Source organism: Caretta caretta, chromosome 2 (assembly GCF_965140235.1).
Source record: "Caretta caretta isolate rCarCar2 chromosome 2, rCarCar1.hap1, whole genome shotgun sequence".
Taxonomy (NCBI): Eukaryota; Metazoa; Chordata; order Testudines; family Cheloniidae; genus Caretta; species Caretta caretta.
This window is the reverse complement of record NC_134207.1, coordinates 113,367,215-113,386,671: the sequence shown is the minus strand read 5'-3', so window position 1 is coordinate 113,386,671 and position 19,457 is coordinate 113,367,215. Positions and strand designations below refer to the sequence as shown.

General features: G+C 42.1%; 1 protein-coding gene and 1 long non-coding RNA gene across 8 annotated transcripts in view; one reads left to right on the top strand and one right to left on the bottom strand.

The window, feature by feature from the left end:
• Positions 1-9,452, bottom strand: part of GFOD1 (Gfo/Idh/MocA-like oxidoreductase domain containing 1) — a 114,400-nt gene extending 104,948 nt beyond the window's left edge. For 2 of the 7 annotated variants that reach the window (XR_012667028.1, XM_048839874.2), the window contains exons 1-2: positions 9,253-9,452; positions 8,617-8,803 (exon numbers count right to left, since the gene is read on the bottom strand). Coding sequence is in view for 3 of the 7 variants with exons in the window: in XM_048839874.2 (XP_048695831.1) it covers positions 8,617-8,803; positions 9,253-9,339 (274 nt within the window). In the remaining 4 variants the exon portion in view is untranslated. Of the gene's footprint in view, positions 1-8,616 lie in introns of all 7 variants that reach the window. The other 5 variants (XM_075125372.1, XM_048839875.2, XM_048839877.2 and 2 more) reach the window with 5 other exon arrangements.
• Positions 8,501-15,226, top strand: LOC125632147 (uncharacterized). The gene is made up of 3 exons (XR_012667029.1): positions 8,501-8,642; positions 10,160-10,393; positions 11,257-15,226. It is a non-coding gene; the product is annotated as an uncharacterized LOC125632147 (long non-coding RNA).
• Positions 15,227-19,457: the final 4,231 nt, after the last annotated feature.

Below are 19,457 nucleotides of genomic sequence, written 5' to 3'. Positions count from 1 at the left end.
GAGCTTACAGTGGAAGGCCTTGTCTATGCACAATATTACCTGATTCAGGAACTGGTGCAGATCATCATCAGGGGCCCTACATGTAGACAAGGGCAAGTCATGATTTGCCCCAATTTAGCTAATCACTGTTTCCCGTGATTCCTAAAGCCTTGTCCACACTAAGGTAAAAATGGTTTGTAAGATACCAGAGTTAGCATCAGTTCAGTTGAGTCTCTATTATCCATCTGCACTGGGGCTCCCAATGGTGCTATCTGGCTCTAGTAGCCATTTTCAGCACCATGTCAAATAAACCCACTCAGAACAAGTCAGAGAGCCAGCTAAACTATGGGCTTGTCTACACTGGCAATTTACAGCGCTGCAACTTTCTCGCTCCGGGGTGTGAAAAAACACCCCCCCACCCCTCCGAGCACAGCAAGTTTCAGCCAGTGTAGACAGTACACCAGCGCTGGGAGCTACGCCCCTTGTGGAGGTGGTTTTTTACAGCACTGAGAGACCTCTCTCCCAGAGCTGCGCTGCGACCACACAAGCCACGTTAAAGCACTTCCATGGCAGCACTTTAGCATTGCCAGTGTAGACTAGCCCTATGGCTTCCAATGCTGCTAACCCAGTGTTAGCAATGGTGGGTGTGACAGATGTGGCAATATCCTGGAAAAATCTTGTTGAATTAGGTTGAAGGATCTTTGGAGTCCATTGTATTCAATGCAAAGTTTATGTATTATTGTGGGCCTGGATGATCAAAGGACTCTATTGAACAATGTGGCAGAGAAGAAAGGTCTTTTGGGATACTATGTGCGAAGTGGATTTCCTGGGAAATACCTAGGGGGAGGTGAGTGCAAATTCCACCCCTCCCTGGTTACAGGAAAACCCAGGCTTTAGACATTACAGCTTAAGGAAGGGACCATTGTCTTCTGATTATCTGTTCCTAGACTCTGAAGATCAAAGGCCCAGGCTGTATAAAGGAAAGACTAACCTATGCATGGGTGTGCTTGTTCTGAACTGAGGCTGTTATGAACTTGTAACCATAGGAAAAACTCCTTGGTGTGATTTGAAGTACTGACTTCTAACAGAGCCCCTGTTGGAGTTGGGGAGGTGATTTCTGGTAAGCTTATTAGCATGTGTGTAGGTTCTTTTATTGTTATATGTTTTCTGTCTAATGCTTTCACTTTAAGAATAAATGTGCTTGCTTAGAAAGGGCTGTATGGTCATTTATAACGGTGGGCAATTAAACTGTTCATAGACACTGAAGAGAAAGCAAAGCTCAGACACTGGACTGATTAATCAGGAGTGAGAGAGAGAGACAGGTCTCCACTCAAGAGAAGTGATGGCAGGGGAGCTGGGAGCCTAGAGTGGGTTGCTTGCTTGGACTGCGAGGGGGAAATACAGGTGAGCTGCCCTGAACTGTGACAGTGGGAATGTGTTGAAAAGATTCCCTAGTGTAGACAAGGCTCCCAGATGCATCTGCATTAAGACTTTTCATGCCACTGATCTACAACCAATGAAGTTCTGCCAGTGGTAATGACGATGGGGGAAAATGTCTATCCCTGTCTACATTAGTACTGCCACGGTTGCTAACTGCCACTGTGGAACTGGACTAATGCTAGACCAATGATGCAAAAAGTGCTAGTGTACAGAGAAGGCCTTCACTGCAAGCACAGGTGTGCTTATAGGTTGAGTATGCACACCTGCCCTACCTTTAATCTAGCTAGTAAAGTAACAATAGTAATGAAGGCCTGGTGGCATAAACTTGTACTTCGGCCAGTCACCCTATTACAAGCCCACTAGGCACCTGGGTATGTACTCCGGTAGCTAGCCTATGCTGAATCCCATATCACCATGTCTTCACTACTACAGTTACCTGTTCTAGCCAGACTAAAGATAGCATGGGTAAGCCAAGCTGTGCTACAACCATACCTTCACTTTGCAGTGAAGTCATACCCAGCGACCTTGACTATATTGGAAATTTTGGAAAAAATAGCACAGGTGGTAGTAACTTTGCTCAGCTACCCCAGTGGTAGTGATGATGGGAGGGAGGGGACGATGTTATATGTTATCTACATGAGAGAAATTTATTGTTCTAAGAATTTATCTCACGTCCTAGTATGCTTGTAAAATACTTTGGGCCTGATCCTCTGTTACATTTCTTGACTAATATATGCTGGCTAGCATATAAATATATATCATATTAATAATATATATTATCAGAACATAAGATGTTCTTATGTTCTCTGGAATTCTGGGAGCTAAACCAGGAATTGTGGGATAGGTACCAAGAGGGCACGGCAAATTAAATGGTTTGTAGCAGTACTAGTTTGGACAAAACTGCATCAACTCCAAGTAATTCAGCATGGCCAGAGTGGACTCAGTTAACTGTACTTAAATTGGTTTAATACAACTGCTTCCATTATAACTGGTGTAATTCTCTAGTGTAGAGAAGTCTCCAACAACTTCTCATGTTTTTACCAACAAGTGAGTCAGACAGTGGAGGAGGTCAAAACCTTGTCTACTCTAGAATTCCCACTAGTGCTGCTCCTCCTAAAGCAACTGAACTGCTAGCAGCACCAATGGGAACTTCCCCCCTAAAATTTTGTAATGTAGACAATGTCAAAGACAAATTCAGAGAAAACAGGACAATGTGGGAAATCCAGAGAAGTATCCATAATTGGAGGGACAGGAAGGAGAGGACACAAAGGAGCGTGGGTTATTGTTGGTGTTCAAGCACAAGCCAGGGCTACCATTGTTGTTATGAACTTATGACTGTAGCTACTGATTTATATTGTATCTGGATCATATACGGTAGTATTTTCCCTGAGTAAATCAGCACCTTGACAAGATCACAGGCACAATCCTGCCGTATTCCAGTAGGAGGTTTGCTGGAATAATGATGGAGTTGGAAGGACTTCATGATTGGACCACATATCACTAAAAGAGTTGGTTACCTTTTCCTGTAATACACATTGTTTGTTCAACTGGTATTGAGTATGTACAGCTGATGGCCAATGTATTGTTTGTTTTGATTTCCTAGTAGGTGGCTTGTGCAAAATGGGTACCCCTCACAACTACCCCGACTGTGCTGTTTAAAGGTGGATTGCTTTTTGTCTAACTTTTTCATTTGTCATATGATTGACATAGCTCAAGTTTAATATTCTGCAAAGTCATCTATTTACCAAGCACAAGATATTCTACTCAGTGTCCTTGCTGCTGGGCCACATTTATACTGACTATAGCAGGACAGATATTACATTGCTATTAATAAATAATTATGCTGTTTGCCTTAATAGAGCCTCTCATCCCAAAGGACCCCAAACCTTTTTACAGACAATGGATCAAGTTCTACCACAGTTACAACTATTCAATTGCTTAACAGGGTTAAATGGGTATAAAGGAAGGTGCAAATTAATTATAGATTAGATTCATGAATCACTTCACTACCACTGACGTTACCTCTACTTCTGGGGTAGACGTGCTGCCAATATTTTGGTACCAGAATGAGGTCCTGACCTGGCTGGCCTCTAGGTGCTACTGCAATATAAATGTTTAATAATGTTTAGACTATATTCCTGAAAAATATACTGTAAATATTTAGAGCATAGCAGAGTGTTTAATCTGCATAATGTGAAATGAGAGAGGAGGCAAAGTCCTTATCAGAGGAGCTGAGGGTAACCCTCAGTGACATACTTCAAAAATATCTGACACTAGACCAAAGGCAAAACATTTGCTCCTTAGAAGCATTTACATGAGCCCTGGCAGAAATGGTTTAGCAGCACACACACAGTGGGGGAATTCCAGCAGAGACAGATAAATGATCCCAACTATCCTTTAAATTTACAGGTGACATTTTAACAAGGATTTCCCAGGAACCACCTCAGGTACATTAGTGGCTGTCATGCAGCAGCTGTTTAGCAGCACACAGTAATACTATACAACAGTTTCAGGGAAGGACTGAGGAATATCATATTTAATACATTGTCAGAATTCATGTATTGACAATTTTTAACTGTGCGGAAAGTTAGAACTTTTTCCAGAGGGATAAAATCATGTTGCCAGTACCGGTAACTCTTCTAGTGCTGAATGCTAACGAGTTCTGAAAGCACATTGTCTTTCTGTCTAGACTTGCTCTGCCCCACCTCTCCTAAACCTACATTAGCACCAGTGTTATGCCCAGGGTGCATTCATATTGCAGTTGTAGGCAGGTAGAGGAAGAGAAAATTACTTCCAGCTCATGGAAAAAGAACATGAAAACAAGTTGGCGCAAGTGCCCCAAGCCTGCCAAGACCAGTGAGAAAGAACAGAGTTCATATTAAATACGAGAATGGGCCTTCATGGCCATTCAAGCCTTGATCTATCTTTCTTCAAGAGGGAAGCCAATTGTGAATGCATCTGATGAAGTGAGCTGTAGCTAATGAAAGCTTATGCTCAAATAAATTGGTTAGTCTCTAAGGTGCCACAAGTACTCCTTTTCTTTTCTTTATTTGGCATTTGTATTATCCTAATGTCCAGAGGCCCCAACTAACACTGGGTTTCCATTGTGCAAGGTGTGTACAAGCAAAGAGCAAGGGACAGTCCCTGCCCACAAGACCCTATGATTTAAACAGACAAGGCAGACAGAAGCGGTTTTACTATCCCCATTTTACATATAGGAACCAAGACCCATGGAGTTTGATTATTTTTTTGCACATAGAAACTGGACTCAGACCACCAACTCATTTTACAAGGGTCACTGAACAGCCCTGGATTTAAAACAACTTTTTGTCTCTTTCCAAAGCAGGCTGGCTCTGAACCATCTCAGGCCTGGGCTGCACTAGCCTTTTGCCTGCCATTAGTCTAGCTCAAGGAGCAATTCCACCTGCAGGTCAAAATGGTGAAGCATGGTAAAGATAGGGCACAAGAATTTTTATCATTGTGTTGTCTAAACTGGGGTTAAGCAGCACAGCTGTAAGGACACCCACACCCATCTACACCAGAGCTATCTTCAAGGACCTGTATCAGAAAAAGAGCAGCAGTGGGGAAAGTGCGGTAAATTCCCAGTGTAAAAGGTCCCTAGAGGTGACAGTGAAATACTGTGTAACCAACGCTTTCTGCCATCTGGTTCCCCAAGCTTTTAATTTTTAATAACAAAGCATTTCATACTGAAAACAAAACAACTTACTATTGCAGGTGAAAGGTCCATGTTTCATGTCAAACTATTGCTATGAGTAAAAGAAAGGTGTTCTCCCCTAAAGGCATAGTACAGAGCTCCAGCAGCAACAGGACAGACTAGAATGGATTTCTGTATAGAATAATACTGGAAAAACTCCTATGTCCCTCTGGCTTTACAGCCATAATCCAGGACAGCAGTGTTTGTTTTCAGTCCTTGTTACAGACTAATTCACCAAGTTAAACTCTTAGGTATTACTAAGTCCTATCAGTGACTACCTTGCAATACAAATGTTTCTTGCAGCCAGAAGTGAAGCATGAAGAGAGAAACAAACAAATGGAAAAGTAAAGAAGAGATAAGACCCATTTACTTTCTTTGTCACAGTGGCTGACAATTTCCATCAGGCTACCTTGGTACCCTGAGCAGAGGTGGAAGTTTGAACACATTTCACCGGCTTAGGAAAGATTTATGGACCTTCTTATTTCAGAAATAGTACACTCCACCTTCCAAAAATTGAGACTCCAATGACTCAAAGAAAGTCATCACTTTCTAAGCCATTTTACAGTATTTGAATCCACAAAGATGTTCATTTTTGCAGAACTAATGCCTGAGTTTAAAATCAAACTGCTCGCGAAGAGATCACTTTGAAAAGAGTGAGGGAAGGAAGTGCTAACAGATAAAAATATTTCTGTAAATAATGTTTTTAATATTTACATTTTAGATTGCATGCCAGTGTAACCCACACACTTCCTGGGTGTGGTGTTCTGTCCCCTCTAGTGGCACTGAGACCATGTAGCACTTAATGAGTCTGCTACAGCCTTAGCTCATGCAGTAGAGGCTCATGCTTTTAGCTTCAGAGGTCCCAGGTTGGATCCCGACCACCAGGGTTTGTCAGTTACACCAGAACCTTATATCATGCTCGGATCTCTTATGTAGGCACCCTTTCTCATTTTTCTTTCTTACCTATTTCACTGCAATTGCAATACAAAAATAATACCTACAAATAGTGAAGGGCAAGTTGACCATAGACAGATGGGAGTGGGAGAGGTACTATCCATCAGTAATGTGAAAACATCATTTCCTTTTTGAAAATGTAGCCTGAATTTATTTTGCCAAACCAACATCATTAATAATTTCACCACAGGTCTGGAAATAATGTTTTCTAGTTAACTGCTGCTACATACATACACATATCGTAAGATGAACAAAACATGATGATCACTCAAACCTACTGTTTTTCTTTTTGATTTCATAGATTCTGATCCTGCAACAGACCCCCCTCTCTCTCCACCCCCACTCCCCCACCCCCCAATGCCTGTGTGGAATCCCATTTTGTTCTGTGGGGTTGAACATAGAGACATGGTATACCCAAGCACAGGCGGTAAGAGAAAGGTCTTAGTAAAGGAGTAGTACATTAAGGAGGACTGCGGGAGGGCAGGGGGATATTCAGAATTTGCAGGACTTTCCCAGTCAAATTCTAGCAATTTTATATTAGATCAAATTTGAGGTCTAAAACCTTGACATTGTCTTTTTAACTCCATGGTAATTTAAATTCTCTGGGTCATTTAGATCTACATTATAAAACCATTAACACATACTTTGACAGGCAAAGCATAAATAATATGCAGTCTAGAAAAAAGTCAAAGGTTTGCTATAAAAAATGATTGGGTTCTTTTACCCAAAGACAAGAACCATTTCTGATCAGAGATATTAAAACACTGTGGCAAAGCTTGCACTATACCTGGCCTGTGAATAGAGAACTAAAGTTTTTTAGAGCTGGTTCTCAACTCTTCCTTTAAAGACTGAAAATGCCCATCGACACTAACGATATCTTAGTATTACTATGCTTTCTAGTAGCAATGTAATACTGCAATTTTTGCTACTATGATGCAATACATAGCCATGGCCATCAGCCCACAGAACTGCAGAAAGAAACTAAATAGCCACCTCAACATACCTTTGTCAGTTACAAAGATGACTCAACACATTTCCCCTAATTTACATTTCCTCCTTTAAATTTAGAGGGCCAAAGTCTGATTTCAGTGACACTGGTGTAAATCTGAGAGTAACTCCACTAAAGTCAACCTTGATAGAAAAACAAATACTTTACATTGGAGGCCATGAAGTTAGGGTGATCAGCTGTCCTGATTTTATGGGGAAAATCCTGATATTTGGGGCTTTGTTTTATATAGGTGCCTATTACCCCCCAGTCCCTGTTCCAATTTTTCACACTTGCTATCTGGTTACCCAACACAAAGTAAATGGGGTAAATCAGTTTTCCACTAGTGTAAATGAAAGCAGAATTTAGGTCACAGTTTTTACATGTGTTAAAGTATAATTAAATCCAAAGATTATTTTATAAGTGTACAGTATGCCTATTTTTCAGTCCTTTCTTTGTGTGTGATGTTTCACGGGGGAAGACCAGCATTTCTCAAATTGGAGGTCCTGCCCCAAAAGGGCGTTGCAGGAGGTCACAAGGTTATTTTAGAGGGGCCGCAGTATTGCCACCCTTACTTCTGCGCTGCCTTCAGAGCGGGGAGGCTGGAGAGCAGTGGCTGTTTGCTGGGGGCTCAGCTCTGAAGTCAGCACCACTGCCAGCATCAGTGCAGAAGTAAGGATAGTGGTACCTACAATAACCTTGCGACCCCCCTGCAACTCCTTTTTGGGTCGGGACCCCTATAATTACAACATTGTGAAATTTCAGATTGAAATAGCTGAAATCATGAAACTAAAAATTTTTAAACTCCTATGGCCGTGAAATTGACCCAAAAGGACTGTGGATTTGGTAGGGCTCTACTCAAAATGTTGCAGAGTAACTAGTCCCGACATCAAGCATTTAAAAGTGAACTCTTTCAAAACTCGGAAAAAAGAGAGATGGGAAACACTGAGCTGTAGCTCACCAAAGCTTATGCTCAAATAAATTGGTTAGTCTCTAAGGTGCCACAAGTCCTCCTGTTCTTTTTGCGAATACAGACTAACACGGCTGTTACTCTGAAACCTAAAAACTTCCAGTATGTTGCCTTAACGAGGTGTCTGATACAAACGACTGATGATATCTCAAAATCCATGTATCCAAATCTTAAAGACCGTGACAGCTTTCATAATCCCACTTTTTAGCAACTAAATCATCTCAGCCAGTTTCAGTAACCCTAAAATACCACACACAGTGCTTCAATAACTGCACCTCCCCAGCAGGGCTTCCTACAGGACACTCACACAACCCAGCTCTCTCTCACACACACCCACCCCCCCTCCTTGGAGTGACTGACTGGTTTATTTACGCACAGGGAAAAGCTCCGAGGGGAGACCTCCACACGTTCAATGGGCGGCCACAGATGCTCCTCCCATCCCCAGCCATGGGGATCCCGCACATGCTCCCCCGACCCCCGGAGATGCTTCCCGAGCAGCCCTAGGCGGAGGGGGAAGGAGACGCTTCCCAGTGCGCGCAGGGAGGAAAGGGCGTCTGGGTGGGACTCACTCACCCAGGGTTTTCACCGCGATCTGCCTGGTGAGCGGGGGCGGCAGGTTGATGCAGACCAGGTCCACGTCCTGGTGCAGCAAGACCTCGTCTATCCGGCTGGTGTAGAAGGGGACGCTCATCTCCTTGGCCAGCTCCTCCGCCTCCTCCTGGGTCCGGCCCCAAATCGCTTTGACCGAGAAGCCCTCGTCCTTCAGCAGCGGGATGATGACCCGGGCGGTGAGGCTGGTGCCGAACACCCCCACCCCGGGCAGCATGGCTGCAGCTCCCTGCCCCTGGCCGGCTCGGCGCCCTCCGCCCCTGCCTGCCGCGCGCCGAGGAAGGGCGCGGAGCTGCGAAGCGCCGCGGCAGCCAGCGGCCCTGCAAGGAGCGATCAGACCCAGCCCAGCGCCGCCGCCCTGGGAAGGGGGACACGCCGCCCCCGAGCCCAGCAGCAGTGGCTGGCACGCCGCCTGGCAGCTGGTCCCTGCTGCGCCCCGCGGCTCCCGGAGCGGCTCAGCAGCAACGCAGCGGCCCCCGCTGCTCCCCCCTGCTCGCCCTCCATGCCCGGATCATCACACAGCCCAGCGCGCCTCTCTTCCCCACCACACACACACGCACACGCAGCCCCGAACCCGGGGGCTCTTCCCCGCCCAGCTACCTCTTCAGCCCGCGACAGGGGAAATTGCGGGGCAGCCAACAAGTTGTAGAGCGAGGCGGCGGCAGCAGCCTGAACCTTACTCTGCATCTGCCATGTTCACCACAGAGCACTCCTGAGCACTGCGAGAAAAGGAGGAGTTTTGCTGTCACCTACTGCTTTCCTGCAACGCCCTCTTTAGAGCTCACATGTCATTGGCCACCACTCTGGTTTCTTTCCCAGTGCGATCGAAAAATAGCACCAATTGGCTGGCATGCCCTTGGCAGGGGGCAGCAGAGGGCTGGTGGCACTAGTTGGGGCACGGGGATATAGAAGCAGGCAGAAGGATGGGCTACCTAGATCCTGAAAGGCTAGGCTTCCTCAGTTCCTCTCCCCTCCCTCACTCTTTCACCACCCACTCTCCAGCTGCTGCAACCCTCTCCCTTGGGGCTCAGGGCTTGTTAGGAGCTTACTCAGCCTTCCCTCCACTTTAACTCTTCCCCCACCTATTTTTGTTCTTATTGTTCGGCTTGAGACCCGATATACAGACTTGCCAAGTCTGGAGGGAGACTCTCTTCTTTTGCATCTGTTAGAAGGCAGGGGCTTTTTAAGCTTCTCTCTTTAATAAAGAAGGATTTGGCTGCACATCTTTCAATGACACATCTAAACGTCTCTCATTCAAGTTTTCTCTGGCATATCATCATAAAAAGAAGATTGCTTTGCTAATGCTAACTGCTCCCACTTTAAAGCTTGTAAAGAGGGCCTAGACACCAGGGTACTGGGAGCCCTATAAATGCAGGGAATGATATAAATACAATAGTAGTAAAATATACTGTTTGTAAGAGAGATAAAATACACTAGTTAAATTTCTTCACTAACTTTCATTTTGTATTCCCCCCAAGCTGGCTTTTTCATCTCCTCCTTTCTACAGGTACTACTGCCCTCTTAGTCTCTGTAGAAACAGGGGAGGAGGGTCCAGCAGAGCTATCCAGCTATGAAAGATGGAAGTGCCATCCCTGCACCAGCATTCCCCTATCCCAGGAGTCCCAGGAGACGCTCTGTGAAGACTGGGATCTTCCTTGTGTAGGAGGGCAGTGGTGCTGGAGGGGAGGGAAATCACTGGGTGTGGCATTAGACCCGCATCAGCTCCACATGGCCCTCCCAGGTAAGTTATTGGTGAACCCCATCATGATGCAGCTCCCCCCTGACAAGAGGTTCTGGCCATAGCAGCTGGCAGTGGATTCCCTGGCAGCATGTTTCTTAAATGTTCCTCATTTTGAGAGACATCACTTAGTTTAGTCCCAAAGTTACCTGCGTCCCAGAGAAATGTCGATGTCCCCTCACTTCTATCATTCAAAATTATTTACATCAGAAATAAGGAATCATGAAAACTGAGGTTACAGAAAGTTATATGTACAAAAGGAAAGAATTGTTCAGCACTTTAAGTTTTCTGAATTAATATTTTTGACCTCTCATTCTGAGTGTTTATCACACATTGTGTTCCACATCAGGCCTTGGCAGGTTGAGAGATATACAACTCAGGGATAGTGTTGCCAAAGGGCCAAAGGTAGTCTGGGAGGGCCAGCCAAGAACCACTGCAGATGCACAAATTGGCTTGACCTCTGTTGATTCACCAAGGTCTGTACAGATCTCTGGAGATCCACTGATTTTGCAGGACAAACCCCCTCTACTTCCACAGGCAGAATGGATGAGCAAAAAATGTCTCACCCAATTCTGTGCTGCTCACTTACACTGGTGTAAATCCAGAGTAACTCCATTGAGGTCAATGTAGTTTCAATGGTGTCATATCTGAGAGAGAAAAATCAGGGTCAGGAAGTTCGTTGACCCCATGTAGGGGGATTTCAGTCAATGTCATCTTGGTTTTCAATTTATTCTCCACTCTGCTAACCCCTATACAATGCAACCCATCTAAAGAAACCATTTTATTATTCTTGTTTCTTCACTAATTTCCTTTTGCATTTATGTATTGCATTGCAATGCAATTGAAAACATTTTTTTCTACCTTAGATTCCTGGAGTTGTGCCAGGGACATTTTTGCAACTCACCACTATATGAAAATTAAATTAAGATTAAGAAGCAAGCATTCCCTTTATCAGCTGCTGCATGGAGATTCTGTTTTTTCTGCCCTCATCGAGGGGGCAAAGACTTCTTTACTGAAAAAAAGAACAGAAGCCTGGAGGATCACTACAAGTTAAACAGTCTTGCTTGCTATGTACTCTGCATCTTTGAACTAAGCACCATCAGACTAAACTGAGACTGATACATTTGAGCTTAAAACAATTGAAACATGATCCAGGTCCATTTGTCAAATAACCACAGCAGCATTACCTTACCGTAGAATATCAAGGTTGTACTGGGTCCTCAGTCAGATGCTCAAAACTATTTATAGATTATGTTCCTGGGATGAGTAATTTGGAAATTTTTCTTTGTCTTACTGTCCTTGTCTGTGTATAATAATAAACCCAAGAATGTAGCTAAATCACAGGAATAGACTGGAAATGGAGCATGAATTATGATTTATTAATTATATATTTTATATTACTTCAACCCCCCCAACATGGACTAGGAACTTTACAAAGATGCAGATAAGGTCCCTGTTGTGAAGAGCTTACAATCTAAACAGATAACATGTAGTTGTAGATGAAGGGTGAAGGATAGGATGAAAGTGACTGAGCGGTGAAGTTAGTACTTCCTGCTCATTCCATGCTTTTTATAGAGACGTTTCTTGTTTGCTAGTTGTTTTATTTCATTACTTCCTATTTTGTTAACATGTCTTTGTCAACAAGCTCACCCTTACGATATGTCTCCACTGCAGTTAGCCTAGTCCAGCCATACCACAAAGCCATATCTGAGTTACGGTGTCCTCATTGGTGCTCCTGTGCTGGCTCCCCCATGTGTGTTGCTGGACCTCTTGGGAACGTATCCGTGGTTCTTTGTGCTGCAGTAAGTCAACCCACTCTATGATTCTTTCCCAATGAATTGTGGGAGAACTTGTCAGTCCTTCTGGGCACAGGGAGGGAATTGTAGGAAGGCGTTGGAGTGATATAGCCTGTGACCTCACTGCAAAGGCGGGTTACTAGCCTAAATGAAAGGGGAACTTTCCATAAGGGAACGTACAATTAGAGTGACCAGATGTCCTGGTTTTATAGGGACAGTCCTGATTTTGGGGTCTTTTTCTTCTATAGACTCCTATTATTCTCCATCCCCTGTCCCGATTTTTCACATTTGCTGTTTGGTCACCCTATGTACAGTCAGAAATCCTTCCTACCTTCCAGTACCTATATTCAAAGAGGTCTCTTGGAAGTATTAGATTTATTCAGCATTCTGTATAAAAGGCTCTCTAAAACATACAGTGTTTGCAGATAGGAACTGTTATGGGCACCTGAATAATCAGCTGCTGCAAGAGAAATGCAGGAACCTGGCAGTCTTTTGAACTCAGTCACCTTTTGGCAGGTAAAAGCTTTCTGTTGACCTTTAAGATGTAAGGTTCCTACACATATATTCTGTTAGATTTCTATCCAAAGCCCACTGAAGTCAAATGAAAGATTTGGGTCAGGCCCTTAATAGTCTGAAGCAATTTCTTTGGTCTCTTTCTGCACTTAAAAAAATCTGTTCATTTAAAGTCTATTTTAACAACAATTGTACTACCATTATATTCTATAACTGTAGTTCTACAACTTTTTAATACACCTGTTGGAACAACAGTGAGCAAAGCTGAACAATACATAACTTCTGTGATATCAGGAAACAGAGCTTGCTAGCTACCAGAATAGTTTTCAAATCCCAGAATTTAAAATATGAATTAACTTATTTCCTTTTACATAAATCTGGGTCCTCAAGCATCAAACAGTTGTGAAATTTCTTTAAACCAGTTGGTTCCTTCTGGATTTTACAATTTGTGATCATCATGACTGGGCTTCTGTACCTCTGAGAGCTGCAATTGTTTTACTCGAAGATAACAGTGATTCAGAGAAAAGGAAACTTGGTGATTCAGACCAAGTCTGGTTCTCCCACTCAAACCGTATTAAGTGACACATATATGCTGCCCTAGAAACGGTACATGAGCTGAGCTGCTCAAGTTTATACATATAGATATGAGATTCCAACACATTTTGCAGTTTTTCAGACTATTGAGAATTCATTCTTTCCAGGAGGCATACATTTTATTTCAAGGTCTCTTTAACTGCATTTCCACTGAGACAGCTCACAAAGTTCCCCTACTTTTATTTAAAGGGAAGAGCTGTGTTAACATTTATTGTATTAAATGGCCCAGTGTTCAAAAGGGAACTCTACAGCAATGTAGGCCATATAAGCTAGTAGAGGACTCAGATAGGGCTTGATCCTGCCCCACTAAAGCCTGGTCCATGTACATTTGAAGCATACCAATTCCATTAGTCTGAAGCCATTCTTTAGCAGATACGCATCTTAAGTATGTAGCGCTATAGGGAAGCAGTGGTGACTCTGAAATCCCCAATCATTGACATAATCCTTGTACAGGCATTTGTATGCTGTGCAGCTAGGAGCCCTTCATTAAAGGACTGCAGGTCCACAAAAAGGGGTTGAATAATAACACCATTTAACACAGAGAATGATGTTTTATGTATAGATCTCACAATATTTTACAATGGTAGGTAAGTATTATTACCCCCATTTTACAGATGGAGAAACTGAGGGAGAGAGAAAGTAAGTGCAAAATTTTCAAAAGTGTCTCTTCATTTTGGGGCCCTCAGTTTTTAAGTGCTTGTCCCCAGCTGGCCACCAAAAATGAAGTACTCAGAATTAGTGGACACTTGAAAATGTCGGCTTAGATGACAGCATGTGGGACCCAACTCAGCAAGGTATTTAAGCAGCTGCCTACCTTTAAGCATGTGAGTAGTTCCATTTAGTTGCACCAAATGCTCCATGCTGAATCAGGGACATAGTAAATCAGTAGCATAGAAGCCCTGAATTCTGAAATCTAGTTTTGGGCCTAAGCACTAGACCATGTCATGACTCGTACTATATGTTTGTAAAGTGGTGCATAAATGAAATGTGCTATATAGCTAATAAGTATGTTTTTAATTGATCACATTGCATTTCTTGCACTGTGGCTAAGAAGTTAAGAACATAAGAAAGGCCATACTGGGTCAGACCAACAGGAGCCAATGCCAGGTGCCCCAGAGGGAATGAACAGAACCAGTAATCATCAAGTGATCCATCCCCTGGTGCCCATTCCCAGCTTCTGACAACAGAGGCTAAGGACACATCCCTGCCCGTCCTGGCTCATTGCCATTGATAGACCTATCCTCCATGAACTTAACTAGTTCTTTTTTTAACCCTGTTGTAGTCAAGTTGCTTTAGGAAGATCGTATGGCATTGTGAGTTTTTTTAGACACTTTAAAATATGTAAAATAAAATTAACTTGTTTTTGAGAGTTATGAAGTATCCAATATAAAACATGTTTAAAAGAGTCAAACTATGTGGTAATCCATTTTTATATAGGAGCATAGCAATTGCTAGACTGGATCAGACCAGAGGTCCATCTAACCAAGTATTCTGTTTCTAAAAGTGGCCAGGACCAGATGCTTCGGCGAGAAACTTTGGAGTAGGCAGAAAATATAGCAACTCTAAAAAATAATGCAGACATGCAACATATGTTAAATACTGCAGCCAGGAGAGATCCAAAATTCATTCCAAATAAATAAATCTTGTTCCATAAAAGAGCGGACAGTGTTGTCAGCCTGCTAAGCCAGGCTTCCAAAATACTGAGAATCAGTTACATTTCACAAGAGGAAGTGCTGCTGTTCTTTACCTACCTCAGTGATTCAAAAAGCGTAGGCACAAATTTCATTTTTACCTTTTGTAAATACACAGGAGGAGTGAGCTAAATGGACACTCAATCCCAGGAGCAGAAGAACGGATAACATTCTTTTGTTTCATATATTTGCCTCTTTAAAGAGGACTAGCCATGTTCCAGTGCAGGGTTTTGTTCTGCTGGGTTGTTGTTTTAGCATATTGGTATTTTTATTGCTTAATTTAGGAACTTGCTGCCCTCCCTTGGCCCACCAGAGCCCAGATTTATTAACCTTCCAGGCACATGGAAAAGCCCATTTCCCCCCTCCTCTTTAAAGCTGTTGAAGAGGGTATAGGCTGAGGTGGATGGATTTATGGGGAGTCCTCTGTATATGTTGTGATTTTTAATTTATGGCATAGGCACCCAGAGCACTGGATGGGCAGCTAGAGATTTGAAGAAATAGAAATAAAGAATTGTTCTTGGTTATGTGCCATGCAAAAAAGAAGAAGATGGGGAAACAATTCTGGTTAGATTGGCCAGGTTAGGCAGCTATATACCAATTATCAGCATGTTAACGTATTCATAGTCCAGAGCAATTTTTGTAATTTGTTTTCAAATAATTCATCTCTACACAGCTGTGATCTCTTCAGGTTTTCCAGCGGTGCTATGTAATACTATGCCAGGTCATTTAACTCTGCAGCTGTATTATCTAACTCTGTCAGGCTTTTTGGGATAATAGTTTGCATGAAAGATAGTACTCAAAACAAAGTTACAAGGATGGATCCAGACCCTGCATGAGTACAACTCTAAGGAAATCATCATGTCTGAAATTACTTGTACTGTTTGGCCCAAGTTGTTTATTTGTTAAATTCACTATTCTAAATAATTTATTTGTTAAGTTCATTGCTGGAAGAAACCCACTGAAGCAAATGCATTCTCATCAAGGATAAATTTAGCCCATTATATCAGTCCTATGACGGCTCATGGAGATTCGCCTTTATCGCAAGTGGTAGAACTACTGCTTTTGGGACTGAGGGTGCTTTGTTAGAGTCCAGGCAGAACTGATTCCTTATAACTCAAAAATTAAGTCATGCAAGTAATGGCCTCTTTTTCAGGGAGAGAGTTTTTCCTAGTGGTTAGAGCAGGAGACTGGGTTCTATTCCTGTTCTGCCTATGACTTTCAAGAATCAAGGTGGAGAGCATCTCCTGAGAAGTGCTGAAAGGCTCAGCACCTTGCAGCATCAGTCTCTTAATAGTCCAGTGTTTTAGGGCTCGTTGTTGCACACTGTTTGGTATGGGTAGACCAGTGATACTCAGACTGAGGCTTGAGACCTGCTAGTGGTTCTTTAACGTGTCTCCTGTGGCTCTTTAAATCACAGAGTGTTTTAATAACGTGTGCTGCAAAGATTAACCAGTCTAAGTTATTAACCAATCAGGATGCTTTAACTATGCTTTTACCCAATTGTAGTTGATAAAATAATAATACTTGGTCAGTCACATTATATATATATATATATAAACTAAATATTTTCCTGTCATACTGTTTAACGATGAATATATGGTACTATAGTAAATGAAACAATGAATTCACACTACTGTGGCTCTTTTTTGTAATGTTGATCAGTAATTTGGTTCCTGATTCACTGAGGTCTGAGTATCACTGGTGTGGTGTAGAATCAGACTATGCTGGTGCACACTAAAAATTCCCTCATGCACTTTAACATCGGACTGAACAATACTACATTAAAAGCATACTAGGGAACTTCTAGTGCTCACCACCAGAGACTGTAGAGGTCAGTTACCGTGCAGCATATCAGCGTGCTTTAGAAGTCACACCCTGTAGTGCACTTTCCACACCATGTAGACAAGCCCTTATTTTACACAGCTTTAAAATAATTGTTATACTAATTACTTACCCCACAAGCTTAAGGTGAGGATTAATGTTGTAAAGCACTTTCAGATCCTTGATAAAAGTGCTATAGACACATATTAGTCATTCCTGTTATTATGTAAATGTTGCCAACCCTGTTTGGTTTGTTCTCACATGCTTCTCAGTTAAACATACATATATTTAGAATATCTTACATAATTCCTCCATGCACAGTCAATCAAGACACATAACAATCTCTTATTGTATTAAAAGTGCCACATAAGCCATTTAAAAACATTTAAAAACACTGGATAATTAGAAGATCACCGCATCATTTAGGAATTAAAGTTAGACTTTGTAAAAAAAAAAAAAAAAAGGGGGGGGGGAGCCTTTACCAAATCTAGCATGAATAAAAAAGTGGTTTTTTTTAATTCAGCCCCCAAAAAAGAGTTTGTGTTCACATTCTCCTGCAGTGCCGTGAACCCTTGTCCCTGCAAATACACAACATTATGCTAGAGCACACGAACCAGAAAGTAAAACAGATTATAAAGAAAAGTCTAGGTAACCTGTCCAAATAAAGGGAAATGTAAAAAACAAAAAAGCAGCTGATAAAGTGAAAGCACATGAGATTTTTTTAATCCTTTCAGTTCTAGTGGCCAAAAGCAAAGTTTCCCAAACCTTTCAAAGCTGAGGCCCCAGTCAGGAAAATTAAACTAATCACAACCCCCTTCTATTCCTCCATGTAGTGTTACAGGCCTACCCAAAATGAGCTATCACTCAGAATCGATTATATAGATTTCATAACATTATCCTTCCTCTTCTTTCTTATCTCCTTTGATGAATGGTAAAATAGTTAACAATGTTGACATTTAAAGTGGTTTTGGAATCCGAGTTTGCACCCATTGAAATGAACTGGGCAGCATTATTGCTTCCGGCTCTCCACAAACTCAGCAGGAAGACATTGATGCATCACTTACACCGAGGTCACATTTTCAACCGTTCTTTGCAACCATAACAGCCAGAGATGGACGCCCATCACAATATTGAGGATAATTTTCTCATCAGTAACTCTAGTTAATATTATGCAAGTTATGCACCTAAATGTCCCTGTCAACATGAGAAAACACTTTTTAATAGGTACTTTATATAGGTGGGAAATGTTCCAGGGAAACTGGTTCAGTAGGTCAGAAAACTATATATGGCCTACCTTTAGATCTTTAATTAATAGTGATCCATTGATATTTACTATTATAGTAACTGACTAAGCAAGCTTGACTCACAAAGTAATTCTCATGGAAGTATCTCATGGACTTCAGTGGGACAACTCACCTAACAATGGATGGAGGACTGGGCCCTTAATCTCCACAAATCTAATGGAGCATTATAATGTTCCAGTTACAAATACTGATGCTTCATGAGAGGCAAAAGACACCCAGACTTTTAATATAGAGTAAGCACCCAAAAATCAAATGGACAAGGAGGAGCCAATAATGTGGCAATCTTTCAGAAAGGTAATAAGGCTTCTGTTTCAGTGGTCAGCACTGCTAATAGTAGTAAATCATACCCACAAAAAAGTAGGGCAGCATTATTAAGGACAGTGTGAAATCATGAATCTAATACTAGACACAAGAGCTGTGTTTCACATATTGGATGTGGGACACTGAAAACCATATGGCTGGGCGCCCATTGTTCAATAATGAAGCAGCAGGAAAGAGGAAACTGTGAGACAGTAATGCAAGAAATGAGAACATGCAACTAAATATTTACCTCTAATGCCCCACTTCTGTGCTCTAAATCCCCACTCACATCAGTGGAAAGTTATTGCTTTTCATCACATTAGTCAAACCACATTCAAAAATCAGATTAACGGATCACACTCACCCAATAGATTTGACATGATTCGTTTCCATTAAAACATAGTTTACTGTGTTTGTCAGAGGCTGAGCCATGGTTCAGTCTATCCCCCAGCAAGACCCAAACAGACTGGACAGGGCTGGGTGAAATAATCACAGTGAAATGACATAGATCTTGAAAATTGAGGTTTCCACTTTTGTTATTATTTGGTCTAATTTCACACAGGAAAAAAAAATCTGAAATTTCAAAACAGACTAATTTCTGAGCAAAAAATCTCAATGTTCTGAAATTTGGAACTTGATCTTTTGTTTTGACAACCATTTTTACCCTGAAAGTTTTGATCATTTCACATAGTTTAATGCAAAAACCACCACACCGTGAATTCAGGGCCTGAAATGGCCTGCAATGAAATTGTGAATATTTGTCAAGACAAGTAGTGAAAACAATATTAGCTGTCGTTCTAGTACCGGCTTAAATCGCAGTTTCAAAATAGCATCATGATGATACAAATCCTGCTGTATAGCTGTGTTTAATGCTTTGAATTAGCATGGACACGGGACCTAAAATTTTGAAATTATTCTTTTAATTTAAGACAGACAAACTTGCTTAGAGGTGGTTCCCCCACCTGTCAGATTTACACTACATTTAACTGGTGTCTACTGGGCTTTAGCTGTCACTGATTGCCATCTTCTATTTCCCTTTGTATCCCAG